The following is a 26323-nucleotide window of genomic DNA, read 5'->3' as shown; positions in this document are numbered from 1 at the left end:
AGTCGATCGACTTCTGGTGTCGTAGGGATGCCCGGTTTTAAGAACTGTGGTGACTGTCATCGCATGATGTCGGTGATGGACCCCCACCACGTGTTTACACTGCCTGGGGCGCGACCACTACCCCAAGACGTGCCCTGACTGCCGGGCCATGGCACCAAAGACTTTGCGTGAGCGGTCCCGAAAGTTGCTTGAGGTCCGGCAGTCAGCTCCGCGCAGCTCGAGATCCCAGTCCCGTGGGACGTTGAGGGACCGGTCAGGGAGTCGTCATCACCATTTTTCTGGATCTAAGTCTTTGCACTCGGGGTCAGGTAAACCGTAGCATTCCAAGAAGAAGCATCATCGCTCTTCGACTTCCCCTCATGGCTGAGGGTGCAGGCGGTGCCATCCCCGCGGCTCTGGCGGAGCCTGCGCCGTCGCCTCCAGTCTACCCCCCCTTTCCGGGTGCGGAGGCAATGCCTGCTCAGGTGCAAGAGTTTCTTGCTGCCCTGGCCCGACGGGGGGTCCTGCTTTACCATCTCTGGCGGCACCGGTCCCAGTGTCGCTGGCGGCTCCGGTTCAACGCCGCAGGGTCCCCAGGGATCCGTGATCGGACCCTGATTGACGACGGTTGGCCTCATGACACTTCCACCGGCGCCGATCTCCCTGTCACTGCTTCCGACGTCGCCCACTCCTCGGCACGTCGTCCCCAGGTTCAGCCTTACCCGAACACGATGCTGTATCGACGTCGCCCAATATGAAGGCAATAGGGCCTTTTGTGCCCTATGTCCGTCCGTCCTTAATTTGAGCCTGTTTCACAGACTTCGTAGGAAGGGGAGGACTGGGATGGGTCTGAGGACCCTCTATCACAGGACTGTGCTTATGATGCAGACTGGGCAGAGGATTTGGAGGAGGCCAGTGGTCTTGACACCTCACCTGACCCTGGCATGCTGTCTCCTCCTACCGTGGCTACGGAGGAGGGAGACAGTTACGCAGTGGTGTTACGTAGGGCAGCGGAGGCTCTCCACCTCGAAATTCTTACGGTGGCCGTCAGGACTGACCTCCTGACAGAAGTGCTCCAACTGGCGGCTACCTCTTCGGAGTTCTTGCTGCCTTTTAATGAAGCACTGACAGACGTTCTTTTAGGCACCTGGTCCAGGCCCAACACAGGGATTCCTGTGGATAGCAACGTGGTCCCGCGCCATCGCCCAACTCTGGGCTACCCCCCTCTTCCTTACCCAACATCCCACCCTTGAGAGCTTGGTTGCCCAAGCCTCAGCTTCCCAGAACGAGTTCCCTACCACACCTACGGATAGGGAATCCAAGAAGCTGGATCAGTTCGGTAAGAAACAGTTTTTATCTGCCAGCTTAGGGCTGCGGTCGGTTAACACCGCATGCCTCTTGGACAGTCGTACTCACTCTCTGTGGGACATGGTTGCGCAGGTGCAGCCCAACTGCCCGGAGGAGGCCCAGGCAGTTCTTTCCCAGATGATTGCGGCCTGGAGAGATGCAGCAAAGTTCAACATACGTTGTGGGCTGGATACCACAGACTCACTGGGCAGGTCGATTTCCACGACGGTGGCGCTTTGGCATCACGCCTTGTTGAGGACAACTGACTTCTCAGGGGATTTCTAGAACACATATTGATTGACATGCTGTGAGAAGTTGGCCTGATGTGCAGTGTTCACTATTCTAGTGATCACTATATATCAGTCCAAACAACCCTTATTGATGATTGGTTGTAAGTCAACCTTATAGACCAGCTATCCTAGTAGCATGGATACGAGCAGTCTAAGGCTAAGACTCTAGAGGGCGTGTTAAGCCAGCTGTTTTACCATCACATTACCCCTTGAACACCCAGTGAAAGGACACCACACAAGTGTTATGAAAATAAACAGTGTATTTATTAGAATCACAACAACCCTGTACTCTTTATGAGGACAGGGTGCTAGGCACACAACAAAACTCTTACGAAAATACTTAAGTTAGCACGTTATACACAAATGCCCGAGGGGCACGAAAAACCATATACTTAAAAAGTGGAATGCGAATTACTAGCAGGTAAGTAACAGTTCTAATAGGCTTTGGAATCGCTAGGATTTGACTAGGGAATCGTTAGATTACTACTAGGAGACCTAGGGGACTCGGTGCAGAGTGTGCACTCTCACGCGGGATGCGGGACAAAGTCTATGGAGGCTAGTAAAGGCAAAGTTAGTGTTCACGGGCGAACCCGACCTGGTAGGAAGAAAACGACAGTGGATCCTGACCCTAGGATAGTGAGGCTATGCTGGGACACCGAAGTGCCGAAGTTACCTAGCCCAGGGGCTGCAGCTGCATAGGTCTGAAAAGACGTCGGGGATCTCGTTGCCGGACCAGGAGCCTGGAAGGAAGAAGTTGCTGGCAGGCGACCAGTGAAGAAAAGTTCGATGGATCCAAGCCTGGATCAAGGAAGAAGAAAACCTGAAAGCAGAGGGGACCAAGTTCTTGAATCACTAGCCAGTGATTAAGTGGGCACCAGGATGGCACCGGGCGAAGTCACCGCAGTCAGGTGAGTGGGCGCTGCTGGGCTCTGCAGTCTCTCGGACCAGGAGGCGTTGTCGGCGACCAGGATGGAGGTGCGAGCTGTCCCACGAAGGTTCTTGCTGTCGACGTCGCTGGACCCAGGATTGGGCAACAAGTCTTGGCAAATGCAAGGCCCACGCGGTGGACCTAAAATGGCGTCTTGGGTGGACCAGGAGGGTCCAGGGTACTTCTCCGATGGAGGGAAGCACGGGCCAGTCTGGAGCAACCAGACCAGCAGCAGAAATGTCGTCGGGCGTCGTCGGGAAGGCCACAAGCCAGCGGGCTAGTAGCCAAACAACGCGGTGAGCAGCCAAAAGCAGAAGGGCCCCACGCAGATCGTGGAGATGCTGGGGGGCTGCACTTCGGTGCTGGAGCTGCTCAGGGTCGGGGCTTCTCGGACCCCAAAGCACTCACCAGGAATTCACTCGGCGGGCTTGCTGGAAAGAAGTCGTGCAGTCTTGCAGATGGCCGGTCCCTTGAGGTCTCGTCACACCCACGGTTCTCAGCTGGGCTGTAGAGGTGGGTAGAGGTCAGAGGTGCCAGGGAAGCCGGTTCTCGTCGAGCTGGGCAGTCGGATTCCGGAGGAAGGACTTGCAGCAGACCGCAGTGTTCTTAGATGGTGCCTGCGGATGCAGGGTGACTACTCCTTAGTCACAAGGGAGAAATCTTAGGAAGAAGTCTTGAGTTCCTTTCGCAGAAAGTAGTTTCAGGATTCAAAGATGATCTGATTTGGAAGGGGGCCAGTTCCTACCTTTATCCTGTAAAAAGGGGCTGGCACGCGACTTAGTCCTGCCCTAGGGGTGGGACTGGGAGGGGGGTGGTTACACCCACTTCCTTGGCGGGCTTTTCCCCAGCACAGGGTCTGGAGTGACCCTGGAACTGGTTCCAGCCAGCCTATGCACAGTGAGCACCGGGGTGCCACTTGCAGTCACCTTCCTCTGTAGCCCTGCCTACCTGGAATACACAAAACCCTGTCTGGGACGGTGCTGGCACCGCCCCTGGCAGGAAACCCTTTGTCCTTGCCTCCTGCTCTGGGAGGACTCCCAGCAGCAGGAGGGCAGACTTGTGTCTCGGTGGCAGCATCCATTTTGTGGAGCTGAGGCTATGTCTGACTTTAACCGGGGTTAGGGGTTACATACATGTCGTGTCCCTCTAGAAGGGTGGAATGCTAACCCCGTCGCCAGAATTGGCGAGGGGTTAGTATTCCAATTCGTATGACACCTTACTCGACATGTTTTGATAAAGCGATACCAGAGTTGGCATATAACCGCGAGGATTATAATGCACTTAAGAGTATATGGTATGCGATATCATGGAAACGGCTAAGGGATGGGTCCCGAAAGCCGCAGACAGGCTCAGCTCATGCCAGAGCACCATCTCACACGATTCCAAGCACTCTGCCTTCAGGATTGTTAAGGCCTGCCATAGGAGTGACTGATAGGAGATCTGTGTGTCCATTTTTAGGGTTAGATATAGGTATACTATATCTAAAGCAAAGGGTGATTACACCACCTTGCCCCAGCTGTCAAGCAGCCAGTTGTGTCAGATTTGGATGGCCAGCCAGGGGTGGCATAATACATGCTGCAGCCCCTGGTAGGCCCCGGGTACACCTATGCCCTGGGTACCTAAGGTACACTGTACAGGGACTGATAAGGTGACTCAGTATCCAATTTAGATATGTACCTAAGGTACATGGAATCCATTTTACAGAGAGAGCAGTAGGCCTGGGGTCCTGAATAGCAGGACCCCAGGTCAACTAAGTCAGAAAACCAGCAAAACACCAGGCAAAAAGTTGGGGGCAACCATAGTCAGGGATCTACCTTCCTACATAACCCCCCCCAAACGAAAGGAGATAAGGCTAGCCTTGCCAGGTAAGCCTATATTGCCTAAGTGGCCATTTAAGGAAGTACCAGCACTGGCATGGTTACCCCCTATGTCATGGTCCACTAAGCAATCCCTCACCCTAAGGGTGTCTGAGGGTCTCCACCATAGGGAATCTCTACCTGTGGTGTGTTTTGTCAAAGAAAAAGGCTGGTGCTGAAATGGAGTACTGAAGTGAGGCTCCACTAACTTTGGGCTCAGCTTCCTCCAATCATTATCCACCATAGAGGCCTTTCTTTCCAAGACTGAGTTGTTTTGGGCTCTCAGGGTCAACCTCTGGCTACCTACAGCTGGAGGTTGGGTCCCTCTGTTTGGCTTACTGGAGGGACAGTTCAGGTCTGGGGCCCTCAGGTCCCAAGTTTGGCTGTGCCCAACAGTGTCCATCTGTGGGAGGTCCCTAACTAATTTTAAGGGGGATCCCTCAGGAGTGTGTCTTATTTTCACTTGGCTAGGTCTACTAGCTTCAGTGCCCTTAATCTGCTGATTGGGGAATTCTTTTGGACAGGGGGCCCTTTGGGGTCCAACACTGGCCTCCCTGACCTCTACAGCCCTGGGCTGACTGAGGCAGGGTAGAGAGGGGCAGGTTACCTGCTCCAGACTGGGTCCCACCTTGGAAGGGTCCACTGACATCAGGGGTTCTGCCAGGCTAGGCCTGACTACCTCTGTGGCAGTTTCTTCACAAGGGGTCAGATCAGTTCCCTGAGGAGGCTGATCCTTTCCTAAAGTCTGGTGGGAGGGAGATTTCTCTTCCTCCTCAATACTCTCTGTCTGAGTGGAGTGATCCATAGTTTCAGGCTTCACAACACTGTCATCTGTCTGAGTTTGAGCTGTGGCCATCACAACTCTCTCAACCTTTTCAGGAGGGGGCTCAGTTTGGGTGTGGGCTGTGACCATCACAGCCTTGACAACCTGTTCTGGGAAGGAAGTTGTCTGAGATTGGGTTGTGACTGGCACAACCCTCCTGACCTGTTCAGGGAGGATATCTTGGACTGGGGCTGTGGCTATCACTGCCCCACTAACCTTACCATGGGTGTTTACCATTCTAGAATGGGTTTCTTGCTCTACTTCAGCCCAGGCTGAGAGCTCTAAATCATTCCCCAGTAGGCAATCTACAGGCAAGTTTGGTGACACTGCCACTCTCTTGTGGCCAGTGACACCTCCCCAGCTGAGACTGACCACTGCCATGGGATGATCTCTCTGTACTCCATCAATATTGGTCACCTGGTATGTGGCACCAGGTAAAAGTTGCCTTGAGGGGACTAGACTCTCAGTCACCATAGTGATGCTAGCCCCTGTTTCTCTATAGGCCTCAACTTTTATACCATTGATGAGGGGCTCCTGTCTGTACTTGCCCAAAGTGTTGGGACAAGTTGTGAAGTTGGCAAACCCCATGCCAGTCTCACAGACAAGAGTATCTAAGTTTGGGGACCTGGTTAGGCCAGAGTCCCCAGGAACTCCCAAAGTAAATGCACCCAAGTTCTTGGGGGCACTCCCACCACCTGGGGGATTACTACTAGTAGTAACAGGAGGTTTGGGAATGTTACTTGGGGGTATGTTTTCCTTATTGTTATTCTTTGGGCAACTGCTGTCAGTTTTTAAATGACCCACCTGTTTACAGGGATAACAATAAGGTTTCTTCTGGTTATTGGAAGGATTCTGGGACCCACCCCCCTCAGAGGATTTTTGGGGCCCTGATGTGGTTTGATCTGTAGATTTATTCCCACCCTTCTCTTGAGGCTTGGTTGATTCCTTTTTCTGGTCACCACCTTGGTTCTTGGGCCTAATCCTGGTTCTGACCCATTTGTCTGCCCTCTTACCCAATTCTTGTGGAGAGGTCAGATCAGAGTCTACCAGGTGCTGGTGTAATAACTGGTTCTGACAATTATTTAAGACTTGCTCTCTCATAATTAGATTATACAATCCCTTGAAATCAGTAACCTTACTACCCAGTAGCCAGCCTTCCAAAGCCTTAGTGGCACAATCAACAAAGTCAGACCAGTCCTGAGACTGAGTTTTCTGGGTGTCTCTGAACAGCAACCTGTACTGCTCAGTGGTTAAACCAAACCCATCAACCAGTGCATTTTTCAGGACCTGGTAATTGTTAGCATCCTCCACTCTTGTAGTGAGGAGCTTATCTCTACCGTTACCATCAAAGGAGAGCCACAGTATAGCTGCCCACTGACTCTGGGGAATGCCCTGCACAGTGCAGGCCCTCTCCAGAGCAGCCATCCATTTCTGGATATCATCCCCTTGCTTAAAGGGGGGCACTATTTTAGTCAGGTGTTTAGTATCTAAACCCTTCTCTCTATCTCTTGGGAGATTGCTGCCACCAGTGGGAGCTAACCCACTCATTTTCTGCTCTCTAGCAAATGCAAGCTTTTCTTTGGCCAGGGCAAGTTCTTCCCTTTCAATCCTCAGTCTAGCTTGTCTCATCCTTGCTTCATGCTCTCTTCTCTGAGGGGAAGTCAATCTCCTCTGGGGAGAGTTCCTTCTCCCCTGAGAAGAGGCATTAGAGTGCAGAGATCTAATGGAGTCCCTAGAAAGAGATCTATCTCTCCTAACTCCAAGGTTAGGCCCACTTCGGGTTAGTACTGGGGGTCCCCCAGATCCTAGCCCAAGTAAGTCTAAGTTGGCCCTGGTTAGCCTTCTGACTACCTCAAGACCTTTGTCTACCTCATCCCCAGAGAGTTCCTCTTGATCCTCCTCCTCAACTGCAGTAGCAATGTTGGGGAGATCTGGATCCCCAGAGGTTCCCTCTAAGGCTGGCATGTTCTCATGTAATTGAGAAAGCTTTCTGGCATCATATGTCTCTAAGAGACCTATCAGAAAGGGAATGGTGGGGTTAGACCCCTGCTTCAGTTTCCTGGAGACACAGATTTGTCTCATCTCCTGAAAACTGAGAGCTGCATATCTTGAAGTGACCTGTGGAGGGTCAACACTGACCAGGGGAGTCTCAGTAGAATCTCCCTGGGTAGACATGCTTTTCTAGTGAGGTGTAAGTGGTGCACTTACCTACACTATATGTTTGCCTACTGATCCCTTGCTAGAGTTGTAGTTTAGGGTGTGCTAGGCCCTAGGAGCTACAACAGCTGGTTCAGTAGAACTCAGAGTATTCTAAGCTAAGTTATATGTACCTTTAGTACTTATGTGATCTTTCACAAGATATTCTTAGGGCATGTGTGGTAAAACAGCAAGCTCAAATCCCAACCGCTGCTCACCAATGTGAGAAGTTGGCCTGATGTGCAGTGCTCACTATTCTAGTGATCACTATATATCAGTCCAAACAACCCTTATTGATGATTGGTTGTAAGTCAACCTTATAGACCAGCTATCCTAGTAGCATGGATACGAGCAGTCTAAGGCTAAGACTCTAGAGGGCGTGTTAAGCCAGCTGTTTTACCATCACATTACCCCTTGAACACCCAGTGAAAGGACACCACACAAGTGTTATGAAAATAAACAGTGTATTTATTAGAATCACAACAACCCTGTACTCTTTATGAGGACAGGGTGCTAGGCACACAACAAAACTCTTACGAAAATACTTAAGTTAGCACGTTATACACAAATGCCCGAGGGGCACGAAAAACCATATACTTAAAAAGTGGAATGCGAATTACTAGCAGGTAAGTAACAGTTCTAATAGGCTTTGGAATCGCTAGGATTTGACTAGGGAATCGTTAGATTACTACTAGGAGACCTAGGGGACTCGGTGCAGAGTGTGCACTCTCACGCGGGATGCGGGACAAAGTCTATGGAGGCTAGTAAAGGCAAAGTTAGTGTTCACGGGCGAACCCGACCTGGTAGGAAGAAAACGACAGTGGATCCTGACCCTAGGATAGTGAGGCTATGCTGGGACACCGAAGTGCCGAAGTTACCTAGCCCAGGGGCTGCAGCTGCATAGGTCTGAAAAGACGTCGGGGATCTCGTTGCCGGACCAGGAGCCTGGAAGGAAGAAGTTGCTGGCAGGCGACCAGTGAAGAAAAGTTCGATGGATCCAAGCCTGGATCAAGGAAGAAGAAAACCTGAAAGCAGAGGGGACCAAGTTCTTGAATCACTAGCCAGTGATTAAGTGGGCACCAGGATGGCACCGGGCGAAGTCACCGCAGTCAGGTGAGTGGGCGCTGCTGGGCTCTGCAGTCTCTCGGACCAGGAGGCGTTGTCGGCGACCAGGATGGAGGTGCGAGCTGTCCCACGAAGGTTCTTGCTGTCGACGTCGCTGGACCCAGGATTGGGCAACAAGTCTTGGCAAATGCAAGGCCCACGCGGTGGACCTAAAATGGTGTCTTGGGTGGACCAGGAGGGTCCAGGGTACTTCTCCGATGGAGGGAAGCACGGGCCAGTCTGGAGCAACCAGACCAGCAGCAGAAATGTCGTCGGGCGTCGTCGGGAAGGCCACAAGCCAGCGGGCTAGTAGCCAAACAACGCGGTGAGCAGCCAAAAGCAGAAGGGCCCCACGCAGATCGTGGAGATGCTGGGGGGCTGCACTTCGGTGCTGGAGCTGCTCAGGGTCGGGGCTTCTCGGACCCCAAAGCACTCACCAGGAATTCACTCGGCGGGCTTGCTGGAAAGAAGTCGTGCAGTCTTGCAGATGGCCGGTCCCTTGAGGTCTCGTCGCACCCACGGTTCTCAGCTGGGCTGTAGAGGTGGGTAGAGGTCAGAGGTGCCAGGGAAGCCGGTTCTCGTCGAGCTGGGCAGTCGGATTCCGGAGGAAGGACTTGCAGCAGACCGCAGTGTTCTTAGATGGTGCCTGCGGATGCAGGGTGACTACTCCTTAGTCACAAGGGAGAAATCTTAGGAAGAAGTCTTGAGTTCCTTTCGCAGAAAGTAGTTTCAGGATTCAAAGATGATCTGATTTGGAAGGGGGCCAGTTCCTACCTTTATCCTGTAAAAAGGGGCTGGCACGTGACTAAGTCCTGCCCTAGGGGTGGGACTGGGAGGGGGGTGGTTACACCCACTTCCTTGGCGGGCTTTTCCCCAGCACAGGGTCTGGAGTGACCCTGGAACTGGTTCCAGCCAGCCTATGCACAGTGAGCACCGGGGTGCCACTTGCAGTCACCTTCCTCTGTAGCCCTGCCTACCTGGAATACACAAAACCCTGTCTGGGACGGTGCTGGCACCGCCCCTGGCAGGAAACCCTTTGTCCTTGCCTCCTGCTCTGGGAGGACTCCCAGCAGCAGGAGGGCAGACTTGTGTCTCGGTGGCAGCATCCATTTTGTGGAGCTGAGGCTATGTCTGACTTTAACCGGGGTTAGGGGTTACATACATGTCGTGTCCCTCTAGAAGGGTGGAATGCTAACCCCGTCGCCAGAATTGGCGAGGGGTTAGTATTCCAATTCGTATGACACCTTACTCGACATGTTTTGATAAAGCAATACCAGAGTTGGCATATAACCGCGAGGATTATAATGCACTTAAGAGTATATGGTATGCGATATCATGGAAACGGCTAAGGGATGGGTCCCGAAAGCCGCAGACAGGCTCAGCTCATGCCAGAGCACCATCTCACACGATTCCAAGCACTCTGCCTTCAGGATTGTTAAGGCCTGCCATAGGAGTGACTGATAGGAGATCTGTGTGTCCAGTTGTAGGGTTAGATATAGGTATACTATATCTAAAGCAAAGGGTGATTACACCACCTTGCCCCAGCTGTCAAGCAGCCAGTTGTGTCAGATTTGGATGGCCAGCCAGGGGTGGCATAATACATGCTGCAGCCCCTGGTAGGCCCCGGGTACACCTATGCCCTGGGTACCTAAGGTACACTGTACAGGGACTGATAAGGTGACTCAGTATCCAATTTAGATATGTACCTAAGGTACATGGAATCCATTTTACAGAGAGAGCAGTAGGCCTGGGGTCCTGAATAGCAGGGCCCCAGGTCAACTAAGTCAGAAAACCAGCAAAACACCAGGCAAAAAGTTGGGGGCAACCATAGTCAGGGATCTACCTTCCTACACATGCCCTTTGATGGCATTCGCCTTTTTGACGATGCAAAAAACAAAAGAGGGACCCTGAATCCTAAACAAAATGAAAAGGGGAACAACCCGCCAGGGCGAGAAATTAGTCAAGCAACATGAAAGGGGAGTTCTCAATGATAAAAAGGGGAGAATTCTCCAATGATCTAAGAAACGCCCACAGAACAGCTGTGTAATATCAAATATTTCTTTTTATTCACTAAAAAAACAATTTGTTTGGTCTGAATTATCAAAAATAGTTAGTGCACAATATATTCGTTTCTCATATTTTTATATAAATTTTTCTCAAGGAAACATGCATAAAAAATATAATAATAATAATAATAATAATCTTTATTGCATGATTAATTAAAATCTTAGCAATTACTCAGTAAAAACAAGAAGGAAGCTGTAATGTGAATATAACAATTTTGCGAGCAATTAAAAAATATAGCATCAGCCATAGGACACAAGCAACAATAAAAGATTGGCACACAATTCACTCACTCATTCAATCAAACCAAAAACATTCCCATACCGCTACACACAACCACATTCAAACATAAACATCCACAAAAAGCGGCGACGCGCGTTTCGGAAAAGTGCCAATTCAAGCTTCCTTCATCAGGGCGCAGAACACAATTAATGAAGATAGGCACAGTCTCTCAAGCTAGGAAAGCACCAATGATGGGTGGGTGTCCTAAAGACCGTCTTGGCTGACAAAGCATATCATATAGCCGGTCTCGATAATGCCCTCAGCGGTATCCTAGAGGGAATGAGGGGAGGTAGACTAGGCCCTCCAATGGTCCACGGCAAGAAGACCGGACCCGATTCGATTCGAGATCCGGTAAGATGTAACACGCTCAACTGATATAAAGGTAACACAATTCAATTGGGTCCAAAGCACATCTAAGAATTGGAGTATTTGAAGAAGCAGCTTCAGGCCGGCCCGATAAATGAGGCTTAGGTAAATGTAGGACCTGAAGGCCAATAGGGCGGCTGTTATAATTCACAGGAAAAATGACGAGGATCTAATTCAAAAGCTGGTGTAGAGTAACGATATTGGTGATCTATAGATAGCACAGAACTCCTCCACTGGACGGAACGACGATGGATCTCCCCTTCTCGAGCAAAGACCGGATGCGCCTTTTTGACAACAAGGCAGACAGTGCGTTGGAGCGCTTCAAGGACTCCCGGGCTAGGCCAAGTCCTTGGGCCTGTCGGCCACTCGGCCTCCTCCGCCTTCTGCTTTTCGTCCTCCTTTCGTGGCCACGGAAGGGGCGCCCCACAGCGTTCACAGGCAACAACCTCAGTGTGGCCGCGGACGTGGGAATCGTCGAGGTGGTTCAGGGGGAGAGCAGGCGGGCCAGTCCACCTCTACCCCCGCCGCATCCGCTTGCAAGCCTTCCTAGTCCGACCTTTCAGGCCCATCGGACGCCAGTGGAAGGACGAATACGCCATCATCTCCACCACTGGTGCAACAAGTGGGTGCTGTAAATTGTCCGAAGGGGCTACTCCCTCCCCTTCGAGGCAAACCCTCCAGCCATGCCACCTCAGTACCACTGCATGTCAGGGGATCACTTGGCGTTTCTCCAGCAGGAATTTGTGGCCCTCTTGGACAAAGGGGCCATCAAACTCGTTCCGATGCCAGAAGTAGGTTGTGGTTGTTCACACTACTTTCTGGTTTCAAAGAAGGACAAGGGCCTGCGTCCTATCTTAGACCTTCGGAACATCAATCTCTTTCTCCGGAAGGAGAAGTTCAAGATGGTATGTTAGTAAAATCTTTAAAGCGCTCTATTACCCTGAGGTGTCCTGGCGCTAAAACGCTACCCTCTGACGGAAAACTGTGACTGTGCTTGTTGGCAGAATAGCAAATTACACAAAAAGCCAAGTTTTTAATCCTTTCCTAAAAGGAAGGAGCTGTGTTGAGTTTCTTAAAGAAAAAGGAAGGGTATTCCATACCTTAGCGCAACAGTAACGAAAACTCCTACCACCCCAACAGGATTTGTTGAAGAAAGGGAGAGTAGCTTGTTTTGCTTGCATAGAGCGGAAGGCTCTTCCTGGGACATACCATTGTACTGATTGCTCCAGGAAGTCGGGCCGATGCCATTGAGGGCCTTAAACTAAGCACATGGCCTTAAACTGAATCCGTCGTTCGACAGGGAGCCAGTGAAGGGCTCTAAGTCCTGCCCTCACCGAGACGAACTTGGGGGTGCCTGTAAACATCCTGGCTGCCGCATTCTGCACAAACTGGAGTCTGGCCAATTGTCTCTTCTGGATGTTAAAATAGAGACCATTACAGTAATGCAGTCGTGAAAGAATGAGCACCGTGACTGCTATTTTCAAGCTGTTTTCCGGGAGGAAAAATTTAATTTTACGCAGGATTCGAAGAATGAGAAAACAGGAAGAAACAACCCTACTGATTTGATCTCCATAGGCCAGTTTTAATTCCAGGGTGACTCCCAAGATTTTTCGCCCTTTCCACTGGCATTGGAGGCACGCCCATTGTGTCTGGCCACCAGTCAGGTGTCCACAAATAGGCGGTATTCCCGAAAAAGATGACCTCTGTTTTCCCTGCGTTAAGTTTAAGGCATTCAATGCCATCCATGCTGAAATTGCCTGCATACAGTTATGGCATTTTAAGCCAATCTCCACCTCAGATCCTTTCTGGATTGATAACACTATATGTGTGTCGTCCGCATAAGAAGTTAAATAAAAATCAAAGGATCTGATCAAGACTGCCAGTGGAACAACATATATATTTAATAGCGTCGGACTAAGCGAGGAGCCCTGTGGGGACTCCACAGGGGAGAGCAAAGGGCTTCAAGCTGTTTCAGGTCCACTCTTTGTGTTCTGCTGGCCAGGAATTATTCCAGGAGATCCCAGGCCCTGCCCTGGACTCCGACCGCAAATAGACTGTCCATCAAGACTTTATGATGGACCGTATCAAAAGCTGCCGAAAGGTCCAGCATAATAAGTATGGCAGCACCACCCTGATCTAGGGCCTCTCTGATCTCATCCGTAGATTTTATTAGGGCCAGCTCGGTACTATGTTCCGCCCGGAATCCAAACTGCGTGGTGTGTAACAGGGAATTGGACTGAAGGAACCGGCTAAGTTGGCCATTCATGGCTTTCTTAATCATCTTTCCCGGGAAGGGAAGGCGAGAGATAAGTCTATAGTTGCTCGGGTCCTTTGGGTCCAAGTTAGATTTTTTAAGTATGGGCAGAATGGATGCTGTTTTCCAAGAGCGTGGGAAGTCTCCTGTGTTGAATATGGAAACAAACAGTGGCGTAAGAGCCTCTGCAGTAATTTCTGGGACTGCCTTCAGTACTGTGACTAGACAAGGGTCCAGGGGGGAACCCAACTGGATCTGCACCAGAGGCAGCTCCTCATTGGTGGGGTTAGGCGTGAAAGTAAAGGAGGAGAATATATTTTCAACCTTTTGTAGGAAAAAGGCCTCCAACGTCTCACAAAGGTCTGTGTTGCTTTCTATCTTGGGGCTAGAGGCAATAGTATGCATAGAAATGGTTTTGAACTAGGCTTTCGATGAGGGTCCGTCCATTCTAATTTGTTCCCCAAAGTATGCCTTTTTAGTTTCACAGAGCAATTTTTTTATAATTAGCAAGACTCACTTTATAGGCCTCTATCAGAGTCCCTATACTCTTTCCTCCATACTCTCTCCAGTTTTTTACTATCTAGTTTATGGTTTTTAAGACTTTCGGAGTACCAGGGGGCAGAGGGTGATAAGCGCTTCGGGATGCAACGTTTGCCTGGCACCAATGTCCTACAAGCAGAATCCACCCAATCTGTGTAGATGGTAGTGGCTTCTTCTACATCAGAGGATGGTGCAGGTAAAGTATTTTGAAGAAGATGACCGAAAGCAACATTATCGATGCTCTTCCAAGCTCTTGTAATTAGAGCTGCCTTAACAGGGGGTTTGTGAAAGCAGTGCAAAACTTGTTTAAGTTCAAATAGCACAGCCGCATGATCAGTCCATGTAAGTTGTTCTGTGTTGGTATAGACAAGATTGGGGTTATTGGAAAAAATACTATCCAGCGTATGGCCTGCAGAATTGGTGGGATCTAGCACTAACTACCTGAGGTCACCTCCACTAAAAATTTGCTGTGGTTTGGCGTAATCTGGATCATTCAAGTCTACGAGATAAAAATTAAAGACACCCATAACTGTGAAAAACGTATTGCATAGTCCATCCTCTAAGAGGGATCCTATGGAGTCTAAAAACGTGCCTCTAGGCCCTGAGGGTCGGTAGTGTTCAGTGTATCGTGATCCGAGGTTTGAATATTAATAGACAATGCCTCACATGACTGATTGGATACTTTGATGAAGGTGGGTTTCAGAGAGTCATGATAAATGACTGCCAATCCCCCACCTCTCTTAAAGGGTCTGTCTTGAGTGTGACACAAAAAAATGGGGGGCATAGCTTTAACAAGATCAGGTCCTGAGGCTTCATCAGACCAAGATTCAGTAATAAACGCTAGTTTGATATTGTGGGATTCCATAAACACAGCACATTCCACACTGTGCTTAATTAGAGACCTAGCATTAAGAAAAAGGCATTTGATAGGCGCCTGCGTGGCTCGTATAGTCCTGGCACGTGAAGTGTTGCCATTAAAAGTGCCGGAATTCATAATAGAGCACGGCAGAACAAAGGGACATTTAGGACAGTGCTTGGCCTGTGCCTCCATGATAGTTAGGAATAATCCTTTGGCAATTGGCCATACCGCCCTCTGGGTTCGAGGCCATAAGCTGCTCTCTAGAGTAAACTTGAGGGTCAGATATGAATTGAACAGGGAGACGGGCCTTGAGCCCGTCCCGAGCACGTATGGGCGCAGACGGGCCTGCCTTTGGCGCGGGCATCCGCTGCACGGTTGCGTCAGCGTTGCAATATATACCCCCAGAAAAAGCTAGAATGCTAACCTCCCCTAATGGCGGCGTCCTGGCTGTACTTCCTGTTTAAAGCCCCAAGCAGTGTGCAAACAGCGCAAAGAGATCCAAGTGCTCAGTGTGCCCTCAGTGCAGGGTTAAAAAGAAACTGTTTTCAACAATTAAAAAACAATATGTCCGCAACAAATGTGAGATTAAAAAAGGCAATGCGTGTCAAGTTTACCAGCCGGACGAGCGAGGAACACAGCTTCGTCCCAGGCTCACGCTTGCTCAGGTCGTGTCTGCCCTGCACCCGCAGGACCTGGATGGTGGCGTTGGACTTGCAGGATGCCTATATTCATATCCCCGTCCTGCCTGCCCACAGACACTACCTGCGATTCTCGGTAGGCCACGAGCATATTCAGTTCACCGTGCTCCCCTTTGGCCTTACCAGGGGTGTTCACGAAAGTGATGGCGGTGATCGCAGCTCATCTGCACAGATCAGGGGTTTCAGTCTCTCTATCTCGACGACTGGCTGTTAAAGGCGGGCTCGTCCCAGGCAGTTGTCTACCACCTCCAGACTACGGCCGACCTCCTGCATGCTCTTGGGTTCTCCATCAATGTGCCAAAGTCGCATCTGATTCCCTCACAGAAGCTCCTTTTCATCGGAGCGGTTCTGGACTCGGCGCAGTTGCGGGTTTATCCTCCTGAACAGCGAGTCCGGGAGATTCAGGCTATGATTCCGATCTTTTAGCCTCTGTCCTGGGTTTCGGTCAGGATGATGCTTCGACTACTGGGTCTGATGGCCTCCTGCATCCTGTTGGTGGATCATGCCAGATGGCATATGCGGGCTCTGCAGTGGGGCCTGAAGTTCCAGTGGGCACAGCACCAAGGCAACCTGTCCCATCACGTCCAGATTTCGGAGGGCACTGCAAGACAATTGCAGCGGTGGCTCACAAATCCCGATTGGGTCAGTGGCAGATCCCTCTCCCTTCCCCAACTGGAATACACAGTATTGACAGACACGTCCCTTCTGGGATGGGGCGGCCACATGGGAGAGGCAGAGATCAGAGGCCTCTGGTCTCCGGCAGAGTCCAACTTCCATATCAACTTTCTGGAGCTTCGGGCGATCCGGCTTGCACTGAAGGCATTCCTTCCTTCAGTCATGGGGAGGGTAGGCAGGTGTTCACCGACAAGACCACCGCCATGTGGTACTGCAACAAATAGGGCGGGGTGGGGTGCCTCTGGGCTTGGCTGGAACATCAGGGCATGTCTCCCCCTGAACCTGTCCAGTCACCACCTCCTTGCGTGGAGATTGAGCGGCGTCAGTTGATGTCTTTCAACTTGCCTCCTGAAGTCTGTAATGTTATCTTGGCAGCCAGGTGTCCCTCCACTAAGACGGCATACGCCTGCAGGTGGAATAAGTTTGTGGCATGGTGCACAGCAAAGGCTGTGGATCTCCTTTCCGCCCCTCTTTCAGAGGATCTTGTTTTTCTTCTCATTGGCCAAGCAGGGCCCGGCTCTGGGCACTATCAAAAGCTATCCGCTTTTCTAAGGCTGCCAGATCAGCCTTCCTTTTTCAAGTCCCCCGTTGTAAATAGGTTCTTGAAAGGCATCACGCACATGTTTCCTCCTGTCCCTTTTGTGATGCCTCAGTTGGACTTGAACCTTGTTCTTACCTTTCGGATGTGTGCTCCCTTTGAGCCACTTAACAATTGTCCTCTTCGTCTTCTCACTCTAAAGACTGCTTTCCTGGTTGCCATCACCTCTGCCAAAAGGGTGAGTGAGCTCCAGGCTCTCTCTTCTAAGCCTACTTTTCTCTCCGTCCATCTGGACAAAGTTGTTCTAAGGACTCGTCCTTCTTTTCTTCAAAAGGTTGTCACTGCCTTTCACATCAGGCAGACCATCACTTTGCTCACCTTCTTTCCACCTCCGCATCCGTCAAAATAGGAAGAGAGGCTCCACCGTCTGGACCCAAAATGTGCGCTCTTTCTATCTAGAGCGCACACAACAGTTCCGGGTGGATGACCAGCTCTTTGGCTACGTGGGCACCAAGAAAGGTCGGGCTGTGCACAAGCGGACCATCTCTCATTAACGCTATATCTGTAATAAACATTAGTAGTGATAGGTTCCTTAAGGCCCCACCCATCCTCCCCGTTCTGCAAACTGATTTCTAGGGTTAAGGTCATCCATTTCAGGGCCCTAGTTTCATGGCACCAGTGGTCCGTTTCTTGCATGGCTCTGCATTCCTGGCGTGAAAGTCGTGTACAGAACTGACTTCCGCGCGTGTGGGCGCGTCTAAGTAGCTCAGACGACATCATCTCGGCGCCAACGACGCACGCGGAGCCGCAACAACGACGCCTCCCGACCCGCTGGGGTATTGCTGATGCAAAAACTTTCCAGATCCAGTCTGACGCCCTGGGGATAATTCTAAGGTAAGGAATCTATCACTGCTAATGTTTCTTACAGATATATCGTAACCGAAGGTAAGGAACTTGTGCTTGTCTGCTTGTCCTGGGGTCCCATTTGGGAAAACACGCCTTCAAGTTGGTCTATCTTCTTCGGGATTTGTTGACCGTTTTGCCATGACCGAATTAACAACCACAGGATTGATTCTGGGCCCAGCAGACTAGCACCTGAGCTTGCAGGCCAGTCCTGGCCAGACCAGCTAACAAAGTATGCGAAATAAACTGCGAAAGAAGTCTATAGAGGCCAACTAAAACATGATACAAAATTAGTCTAAACCAAATTGAACGCATTTAAATCTGGATATGGGTTACAACCCTCTAATTTCGGGCATGTGGCCCTGTCATTACTTATGGGGCCCATTAGAACATTATCAATGACATGGGGAAGGGCACCATTAAACCAGTTTTGGTGTTCCCAAACAGTAAGTAGAATTTTAAGAAGTGCATATGGACGATATACAATTGGTACCTGTGGCAGGGTATAGTCATGAAAAGTATTGTCATTAGCGTCCACGGCCAGAAAGGTGACCCAGGAATAAAAAACTTCATAGCGGTACGCAGTGTCCACATCAACTACAAAAATAACAGGGACTGCTGTATCAGGGACTCCATGTTGAAGTAAATGTTGAGTAACTGCCGGGCAGCAATTAACATTAATAGCCCCAGGATTAGCCATAGTGAAATGGAAAATTATTCTAGTGGTAGCACAATGTGGGTATAAACCTTTTATTATTCAAGCTTGAAAAAGTAACAGACCTCGGTACTACCTAATAACTGCGTAGTAGAAATCCCCTGCACTGTGGACGTTTTTGGGCAAAGGTCCTGGAATATTGTGGATAAGCACAAGCACTACTCAGGGTTCCTGCAAATAAGTCCCTGACTAAACGATGGCAGTGCCATGTTGCAGGGATTCTGCTCTCAAACAGAACTATACTTGGGACCATGGAATCTCAGCATGTAGGAATGGGTTATCATACTACCGCAGTATCTGTGAGCCAGAGTCCGACTAACTATAGTGCCTCACTTGCCCTCCTAATCTTACCAGAGAAACAAGCAAATTGGCTCTCGCAGAACACAACCTCTCGACCCTCTCAGGGATCGTGGTTACAGGACACACCCTTTCGCTCTCTCACTAGTACTTGTCCACAGTAAGTTAAACAAGAGACATGAATAAAGTTTAAAATATTTATTAAACATTTGTTCTCTGAAATGCAGTATATGTGCCACAGTAAAAAAACAAATGCATAATAAAATGATGTTAACGTGGTCAATAGTCCATTAACCATGAAGTGCTGTCATTTTATAAGACCGAGTACCCTAACCCACCCCCCTTCCTGCGAGTAAAGCTAAATGATTATAGGAAAAATCCTCAGGATTATCGACATATCTCAGCATACACAGGACGACGCTCTACATTTCTACAACACATTGGTCTTGTCTTATAATTCTCGTTCCAAGTGTCTGTGTCTCATGTACTCCTATATATGCTAGGAAATGTATGCAAAGAAACAGCTGCATTCTTCTGTTATGTCTAGGTGCTAGTGCCTGGCCAGAAAGAATAACAAGAGAGATTATTGTTTGACCTTACCAGTGGTACCCAGACTAAATCCCTGGAAAAGTACAGACGCAAAAACATATGCGGGTTCCATGTGAAAGTAAAATGTGCCACAGAAGCAAGTATGTTCAGATAGGCCTCATGTTCCTTGGCACATTTTACTACCGCGAGCACAGTTAGACTAACATAGGGAAAAGTACAGTGGGCCATGCAGAAAACACACAATAGGGTCACTACACCCCCTATATGACCACTTCATGTTAGGAGTGGGCATAACACTGTCCCAGAGTTCCAAATTCCACCAATAACAAGATGGCGGAATCCTTCTGTTGTGGAGCACATCAGGCAGCCCACCTTAGGGGTGGGAGTAGCCTGGTGTCATCATGCCTACTGCATAGCTAATTTTGCGCATGTCCTGTTGCCAGATGGGCCTCCGTGCAGGATGTGGCATCTCCCAGTCTTGGGGAAGCCAGGGTCACATATCAAAGGCAGCAAAGGCTTTGAAGCCCCTGGCTTTGATATGCTAAATCACTAGCCATCCTGCTGGAAGAGGTGTGAACACCTTCCTCTGGAGCAGGCATTGTTTCTGGCCTCACAGGGCATGGTCTCTCACCTCCAAGGGGTCAGAAACATTTCTGTTGGAGCATGCTGGACGAGACCAGTCTACCAGCACATTAGATAGTGGTAGGTTTTTCAGGGGGCACCTTTGGGTGCATGTTATTATAAATCTTGTATTGGCAACAGTACAGATTTATGAATGCAAGATGTTTGATACCATACACCATAGGTTTCAGTAAAGCTACCACGTAGCTGGGGAACCCGTAATGACCAGTGCCCACTACATATACTTCAAATGGCTTTTCTGTTCACTTGTACCATTTAGTAATTGCACAAGACTTTACAGGGGCATATCTGCCCGCTCATGTAATATAATGAACCCTGTTTTAGGGCTACAAGGCCTGCTGTTGGTGTGACTCGCATATATCACATGCAGTGTCTTTGGCATGGCACACAGTAAGTGTGCCATTTTGTGTTTTTACTCCTAGTTCGAACCATGACATGCAGTCTACAATTGTAGACTGCATGCAATTTGTGTGGGGGTCCCTTAGGGTGGCATAGTACATGCTTCAGCCCTTAGGGACCCTCTTCGGAACCTATGCCCTAGGTACCAGGGGTATCTCTTAGTAGCTGATGGTTTGACAAACTAAACCTGAGGGTCCTAAAGAGGTGATAAGTCTGACGTTGCACAACCCCACCATATAATAGACCCCATTTCCTCACAGTAATAGCCCTTTTAGCTGAAGGATAGTTTGCATGACTGTAATCCTACTCCTTTCAGCATAATCTACATTGAAACCATAAGCAACACACCCTTCTCCCTATTGGAAGGTTAATGTTCCTATGTTAATATTCTATGACTCCTCTGTTAAAAACAATTGAAGTAGTTGTTACTTTTTACGTTTTACTTTATAATACACAGTAATGTCCTACAAACCTTTTAGACTGTCAGTATTTCGGTCCCAAACATATTATTTCACAGGGCAATCCTCAGGACTTGTTGAGGGTTATGCAATCCTGTAAAAGACCACCCAGTTACGAAATCATTCTCAAGGAAGGCTTAACACGTCCAAGAATTTCCTCTACAAATGTTGGTATCATTCATAAATCTCAGATAAATACATCCACTCCCATGATTTCATTAGCTTTTAATATATATACTCGTGTTACAAATTGCAGCCGTAACTTCCTAAATAATCTGTCTACCTAATTTATCATCCATCCTGGCATTACATACATATAGGCATTGATTATAATTGCCTACAAGGTGACTTCCTTTGCTGTCATTTAAAACGTCTCATGGATGGTGTTTGCCTAAGGGCTACTTATTTTTAATTGGTTACCATTCCTCATAGATCAGTTCAGTGATACTCTGAGCCTTTGTTTCAGTGGCATCCTTTGACAACTGTGAAAACATTTTTGGCTGAAGTGTTGGGGATTTGAAAGAAAAATCTAAATCAGAGAAAAGATTACCTTACGGGTGTGTACTTATTTGGCTGGCTATCATTGAAGAAAAACAATAACAATGGATTTCACATTGTAATGTTGTACTTCCAAGTTGACAGATGTGTTGTACAGACAATAAATGTTTACTTGTATGTGGCGTACACCAGCAATTTCAGTGTATTCAGCTTTTTATATTCTGTTCACATCCTGTAGCTTTGATCTTCTCATTCTGAAGGAAGTTGTGCAAAAAATGGCTGGAATAGAAATTACTGAGGAAGTGACAATGGAGCAATTAGATGCTATGACTGGCGGTGAGCAATTGAAAGCTGAGGTGAGAAGTTAATGTTAACCCATGCCTTATGGTCATTTCTAAATACTTTGTAATTTCTCAATTTCTCTCATCTTCTATTTTTTGCTCTACCTCATCTTTTCTCATTTGGTGGTCTATCCTCTTGTGACATCAGATGTGCCTCCCTCTGCTTGTACGCTTTCTTAAGATCCTTCCCCCCAGGCCCTCAAAGGCCCTTTATAGGCTTCCTGTTGCCTTAAAATGTCTTCAGACTTAACATTTATTCCCACTCTTTGACCTGCTGAAGCTCCACAGACTAAAAAAGAAGCCGAAGTTTTACCTAATTGTCTGTCCTTTCTGGAGAAAAAGCAGTCTACAGACAACATACTTAGAGAGAAAAACCTAAAAAACTGAAATCTACCAAATAAGCTAGTGGGCTATGTGTGCAATCGACTGGTTGGGGAATGCACAATTCAATAAGAGGGATAGAAAATATGCCCTTTGTATTCTGTCCCCGGTGCCAGCATTAATTCACCCAAAGAGACAAGTGTAGGAAACTGGGTTTCTATTGCAGTACCTCCACCCCACCTCCCGCACACACTTTTTGACTGATTCTGATGCATCTTTAACGGAGTGTGCTCTGGGTTCCAGCTAACCAGGTTACCAGTGTCTGTGCTCTTTAATAAAACGATGCCATTGTGTTCAAGGCATGTGTAAGAAAGTGCCCTCTTTTTCCATGGTTGGCCCCACTTTTTGCTGAATTGCTGATGTACTTCAACTGAGTGTGCCCTGGGTTCCTGCCAAACAGGTGCCCAGGGCATATGGTCTTTCCCTAAACTGCATTAAAAGCAAAACCCAGTTGGCACTCTTTGGCCACAGACCAGTCCCTTGTAAATGGTAACACAAGTACCAAGGGCACTGTGGCCAGGGAAGGCCTCTAAGGGGTGCAGCACTTACAGGGTCACCCTTGGAGACCCTGTACCTTTATACACACACACACACACACACACACACACACACACACACACACACACACTGCCTTTGCAGGCTGCGTCTTTTGGTGCAGAACAAAATAGAGAGTCGACATGGCACCAGGGATGTGTGTCATGCCTACAACCCACTGCCCTGGCATAGTTCAGTCACCCCTCTAGCTGGGTGCACTATACCATTGGTTGAGGGTACAGGTGCATGAGGCTATACCCCTACAGTGTCTAAGTCAATTTTTAGACAGTGGAAGTGCAGTAATACCAGTGAGACTATATGGTGCTAGGAATTTGTCATTGCGAACTCCACAGTACCGTAATGGCTTTACTGAAAACTGAGAAGTTTGGTATCAAACTTATCAGCACATTAAACCCACACTGTTGCCAGTGTGGGATTTAATGAACAATGCACATAGTGTGCATCTTGGAGATGCCCCCTGAAAAACGACCTAACAATAGTGTCCAGGCTGAGCGGCTGCTCGCCAGCTGCCACCACCAGACATGTTTCTGCACCCCTGGATCAAGAGCCTGCTGCTCTCGGGGGTCTGAAACAATGCACATCATGGGGCGAGGTGCCAAGCCGCCTTCCCCAGGATGGCCAGGGCCCACAAAGGGGAAACTTCAACGGCATGCCACCTTTGTGAGCTATCCCATTCCTTGGCTGGCTCCCACTGGTTCTGACCCCCACTTTGGGCAGGAGAATTGTCGGGAAAACCAAATGAAGAAGGGAAGTGTGTCCACCTTTGGTAATCAAGTCCCTCAGGTGGGGGAGGCGAGGTGAAGCACTACTCTGTCCCAGCCATCTTGCAGATGAGGGGACACAGTCATCCAGAGTGAAGCATATGCCCCCCTCCCACTAGAGGATGACATAATAGTGGGTGTACCCACCCCAAGGAAGGAACCCATTGATACCAACCGTTACCTACCTGTAATGCCATGAAGAGAAGGACTGAAGAGCTGTGCTGAAACTAAGAGGAGGATGCCCACTGACTTGGCCCAGCCCTACCGGCCTGTCCCCACCTCGAACCTGCTCCATCAAAATCATGGTGTGTCCTGCAGCCAGTAACCTTAAGAACCCCGGGGACCTGCCCTACTTTCCACAAGAAAGACTTTGTCTCCTGTGAGTACCGGATTTGCTCACCAACAGACTCGGACTCCAGCCAAAACCGATAGGCTGCACCCGTCGCCTACGGCTCGAGTTCGAGTGGCCCAATACCACGAGGAAGTCTCCCCTGCGATCCTGACCGAAGATCTGGTGATTTCTGACCTGCCTCGAATCTCCAAGCGAAGCCTGCAGCATCTTTCTGAAGGATCTCTCCCCCTCCCCTCCCCCCCCCACACCACCACCACCGCGACCGGAGCCTAAAGACACCCCTGCACCCAACGCCCCACGGCCTTGCGTGGCCCAGCCGATGGTGTCCCAGCATCCCAACTTACCTCTCTGGTAGTCACCTCCAGAAGATGTTCGTCCCCGAGTCTGCAGTGTTTGTTACAACTGGAGAATCCCCTTTGAAAACAACAGGGCACCCGATTCCAAAACATCACCCTGCGTCCAGCCGCCCCAGCGCTGCTGCAGGTGAACTTTGGGTGATAACTCGGATCCTCCTTTGCCCTGAGCCAAACACCAGGAGCTTTGCTCCCACAACCTTGAGGCCTGCTTGTGAGAGCCACCAACCGAAGGCCCTCTATTCCCCATTGGATAAAATTGGGCCTCAGCACACTGCACCCAGCCACTCTAGTGCAGCTGAGGGTGCTTTGAGAGTGCATCCTTGACCCTGGGGGAACCCCGGTTCTAACCCCAGAATACCAATCCCACAAACTTGTACTTACCTGCAAACTGATAACTCAATGTTCGAGGCATATGGGCTGCAGATGGTACATTTATGAATAGATCGCCATCTGGTGGTGGGCTCGGATGATTGCACTTGTTTTTCTTCTGGAGAAGTCTTTGTCGTCATCGATGACTCCTCCTCTAGGTGCTAGTGCGCATGGGCATCGGCTCCATCCTTAGATTGTTTTTTTCCGCCATCGGGTTCGGATGAGGATCGAAGCGCTCCGGATCGACTTTGATAAAGAAAGTGATATTCGGCGCGTAACCATTTCCAATTCGACGGTATTGTTATCGAACGCGACTACACTTCCATCTCGGCGCGTTTCGAAGAACGACGACTACGGGAAGACCAGCTCGACGTAGTCCAGCCCGGAGTCCATGGAAAGGACTCCATTCAAAAAATGTCCAGCGTGTGGTGCTAAGTTCCCACACAAGGACCTACACGAGGTGTGCAACCTCTGCTTGTCCCCTGAACACGAATCCAGGGACTGTGAGGCCTGTGCAGCATTTTCCTCAAAATCGACGATTAGAAACCGTCTAGCCCGAAGACACGAGGTATCGAGAATGCAGTCACAAGCGATCCCGGAGCTGTTCGAGGACCAGCACCCAGAAGAGGAGGAAGAAGAGGCCGACGAGGCGGGGTCTGAAGTGGACGAGTCCGAAGTCGAGGAAATCGACGTCCAACAAACCGTGAGTGACGACGTCCCTTTACCAAAGAACAGACCCCGCACGGTGTCGACCCCGCCCTCGAGCCCGGTCAGACAACCGAAAAAAGTTTCCGACGCCCCGCCTTCGGGCCCGGCAACTAAACCGAAACACTCGGTCTCCCATCATGGTGGTTCCGATAAACGACCCACCCCGACATCGACACCGAAGCTCCATATCAAGGAAAGCTCAAAGTCGAAACAGTCCATGTCGACACAGAAACACGCTTCGACGTCGAAAACAACATCGACACCGAAGACACCCTCGACACCGAAGACATCGGATCCGAATAAAATCTCGGTGCCGAAAATACAAATGGACAGTCAGAAGAAAAAACACATTTCGGACCCGAAAACTCCGGTACCGACACAGGAATATAAAACCGATCCTAAACAAAAGACTCTGTTTATTGATCCACAAACTGGCAAGGTAGTCACAGAACTACCCAAAAAGAGGAAAAATGAACAATCGGACGACAAAACTCCTCCGAAGAAGAGAACAATGGGGACAAATACAACTCCTCCCCCTTCCCCACATCCTAGAGACACACCCTCTTCTCCTATTCCTCACAATAGGCCAGCTATTCATCCCACACGACCATCTACACCTACAACAGATGTAGAAAGTGACACAGGGGAGGGAGAGCATCCTGGGGATGATGAAGACACAATCCCAGAGGACGCAGACCCATGGGAACAGTACAATGTAGGGTCAGATAACGATAACGACCCTGAATTGTATCCGTCAAAACCTTCACCTCCTGATGATAATACTGGGTTTGCACAACTCATTGATAGAGCAGCAAAATACCACAAGGTAGAACTACATGCAGAACCTCAAATAGAAGATTTCCTATTAGAAACACTACCGGCTGCACAAAAAACATCAGGAACACTACCAATGCTTAAGGGCCTTCTCAATCACACATCAGAGATATTCAAAGACCCGGTGAGGGCTAGGGTACTGAACCCAAGAATTGATAAGAAATATAGGGCAGCTCCAAAAGACCCAATATTCATCAAGGGACAAATTCCTCTAGACTCACTAGTGGTCACAAACGCTCGTAAGAGAGCAAACTCTTTATCTACAGGAGAAGCTCCACCTCCTGACAAAGAGTCTAAGCTAATAGATGCTTCTGGCAAGAGAGTTGCATCTCAAGCGTCAAACAGCTGGCGCATAGCTAATACACAGGCACTACTTGCAAGGTATGACAGAGCGCATTATGATGAG

At 49.3% G+C, this 26323-nt stretch overlaps 1 protein-coding gene across 2 annotated transcripts in view; it reads left to right on the top strand.

Annotated features, from left to right (window-relative positions):
- THOC2 (THO complex subunit 2) overlaps positions 1-26323 on the top strand; it is a 1495542-nt gene that overhangs the window by 644653 nt on the left and 824566 nt on the right. For both annotated transcript variants that reach the window (XM_078688746.1, XM_078688744.1), the window contains exon 20: positions 21499-21616. In XM_078688746.1, coding sequence (XP_078544872.1) covers positions 21499-21616 — 118 coding nt within the window. The remainder of the gene's footprint in view (positions 1-21498; positions 21617-26323) is intronic.

This window comes from Lissotriton helveticus, chromosome 4_1 (assembly GCF_964261635.1).
Source record: "Lissotriton helveticus chromosome 4_1, aLisHel1.1, whole genome shotgun sequence".
NCBI lineage: Eukaryota > Metazoa > Chordata > Amphibia > Caudata > Salamandridae > Lissotriton > Lissotriton helveticus.
This window is presented reverse-complemented; position numbering and strand designations above follow the sequence as displayed.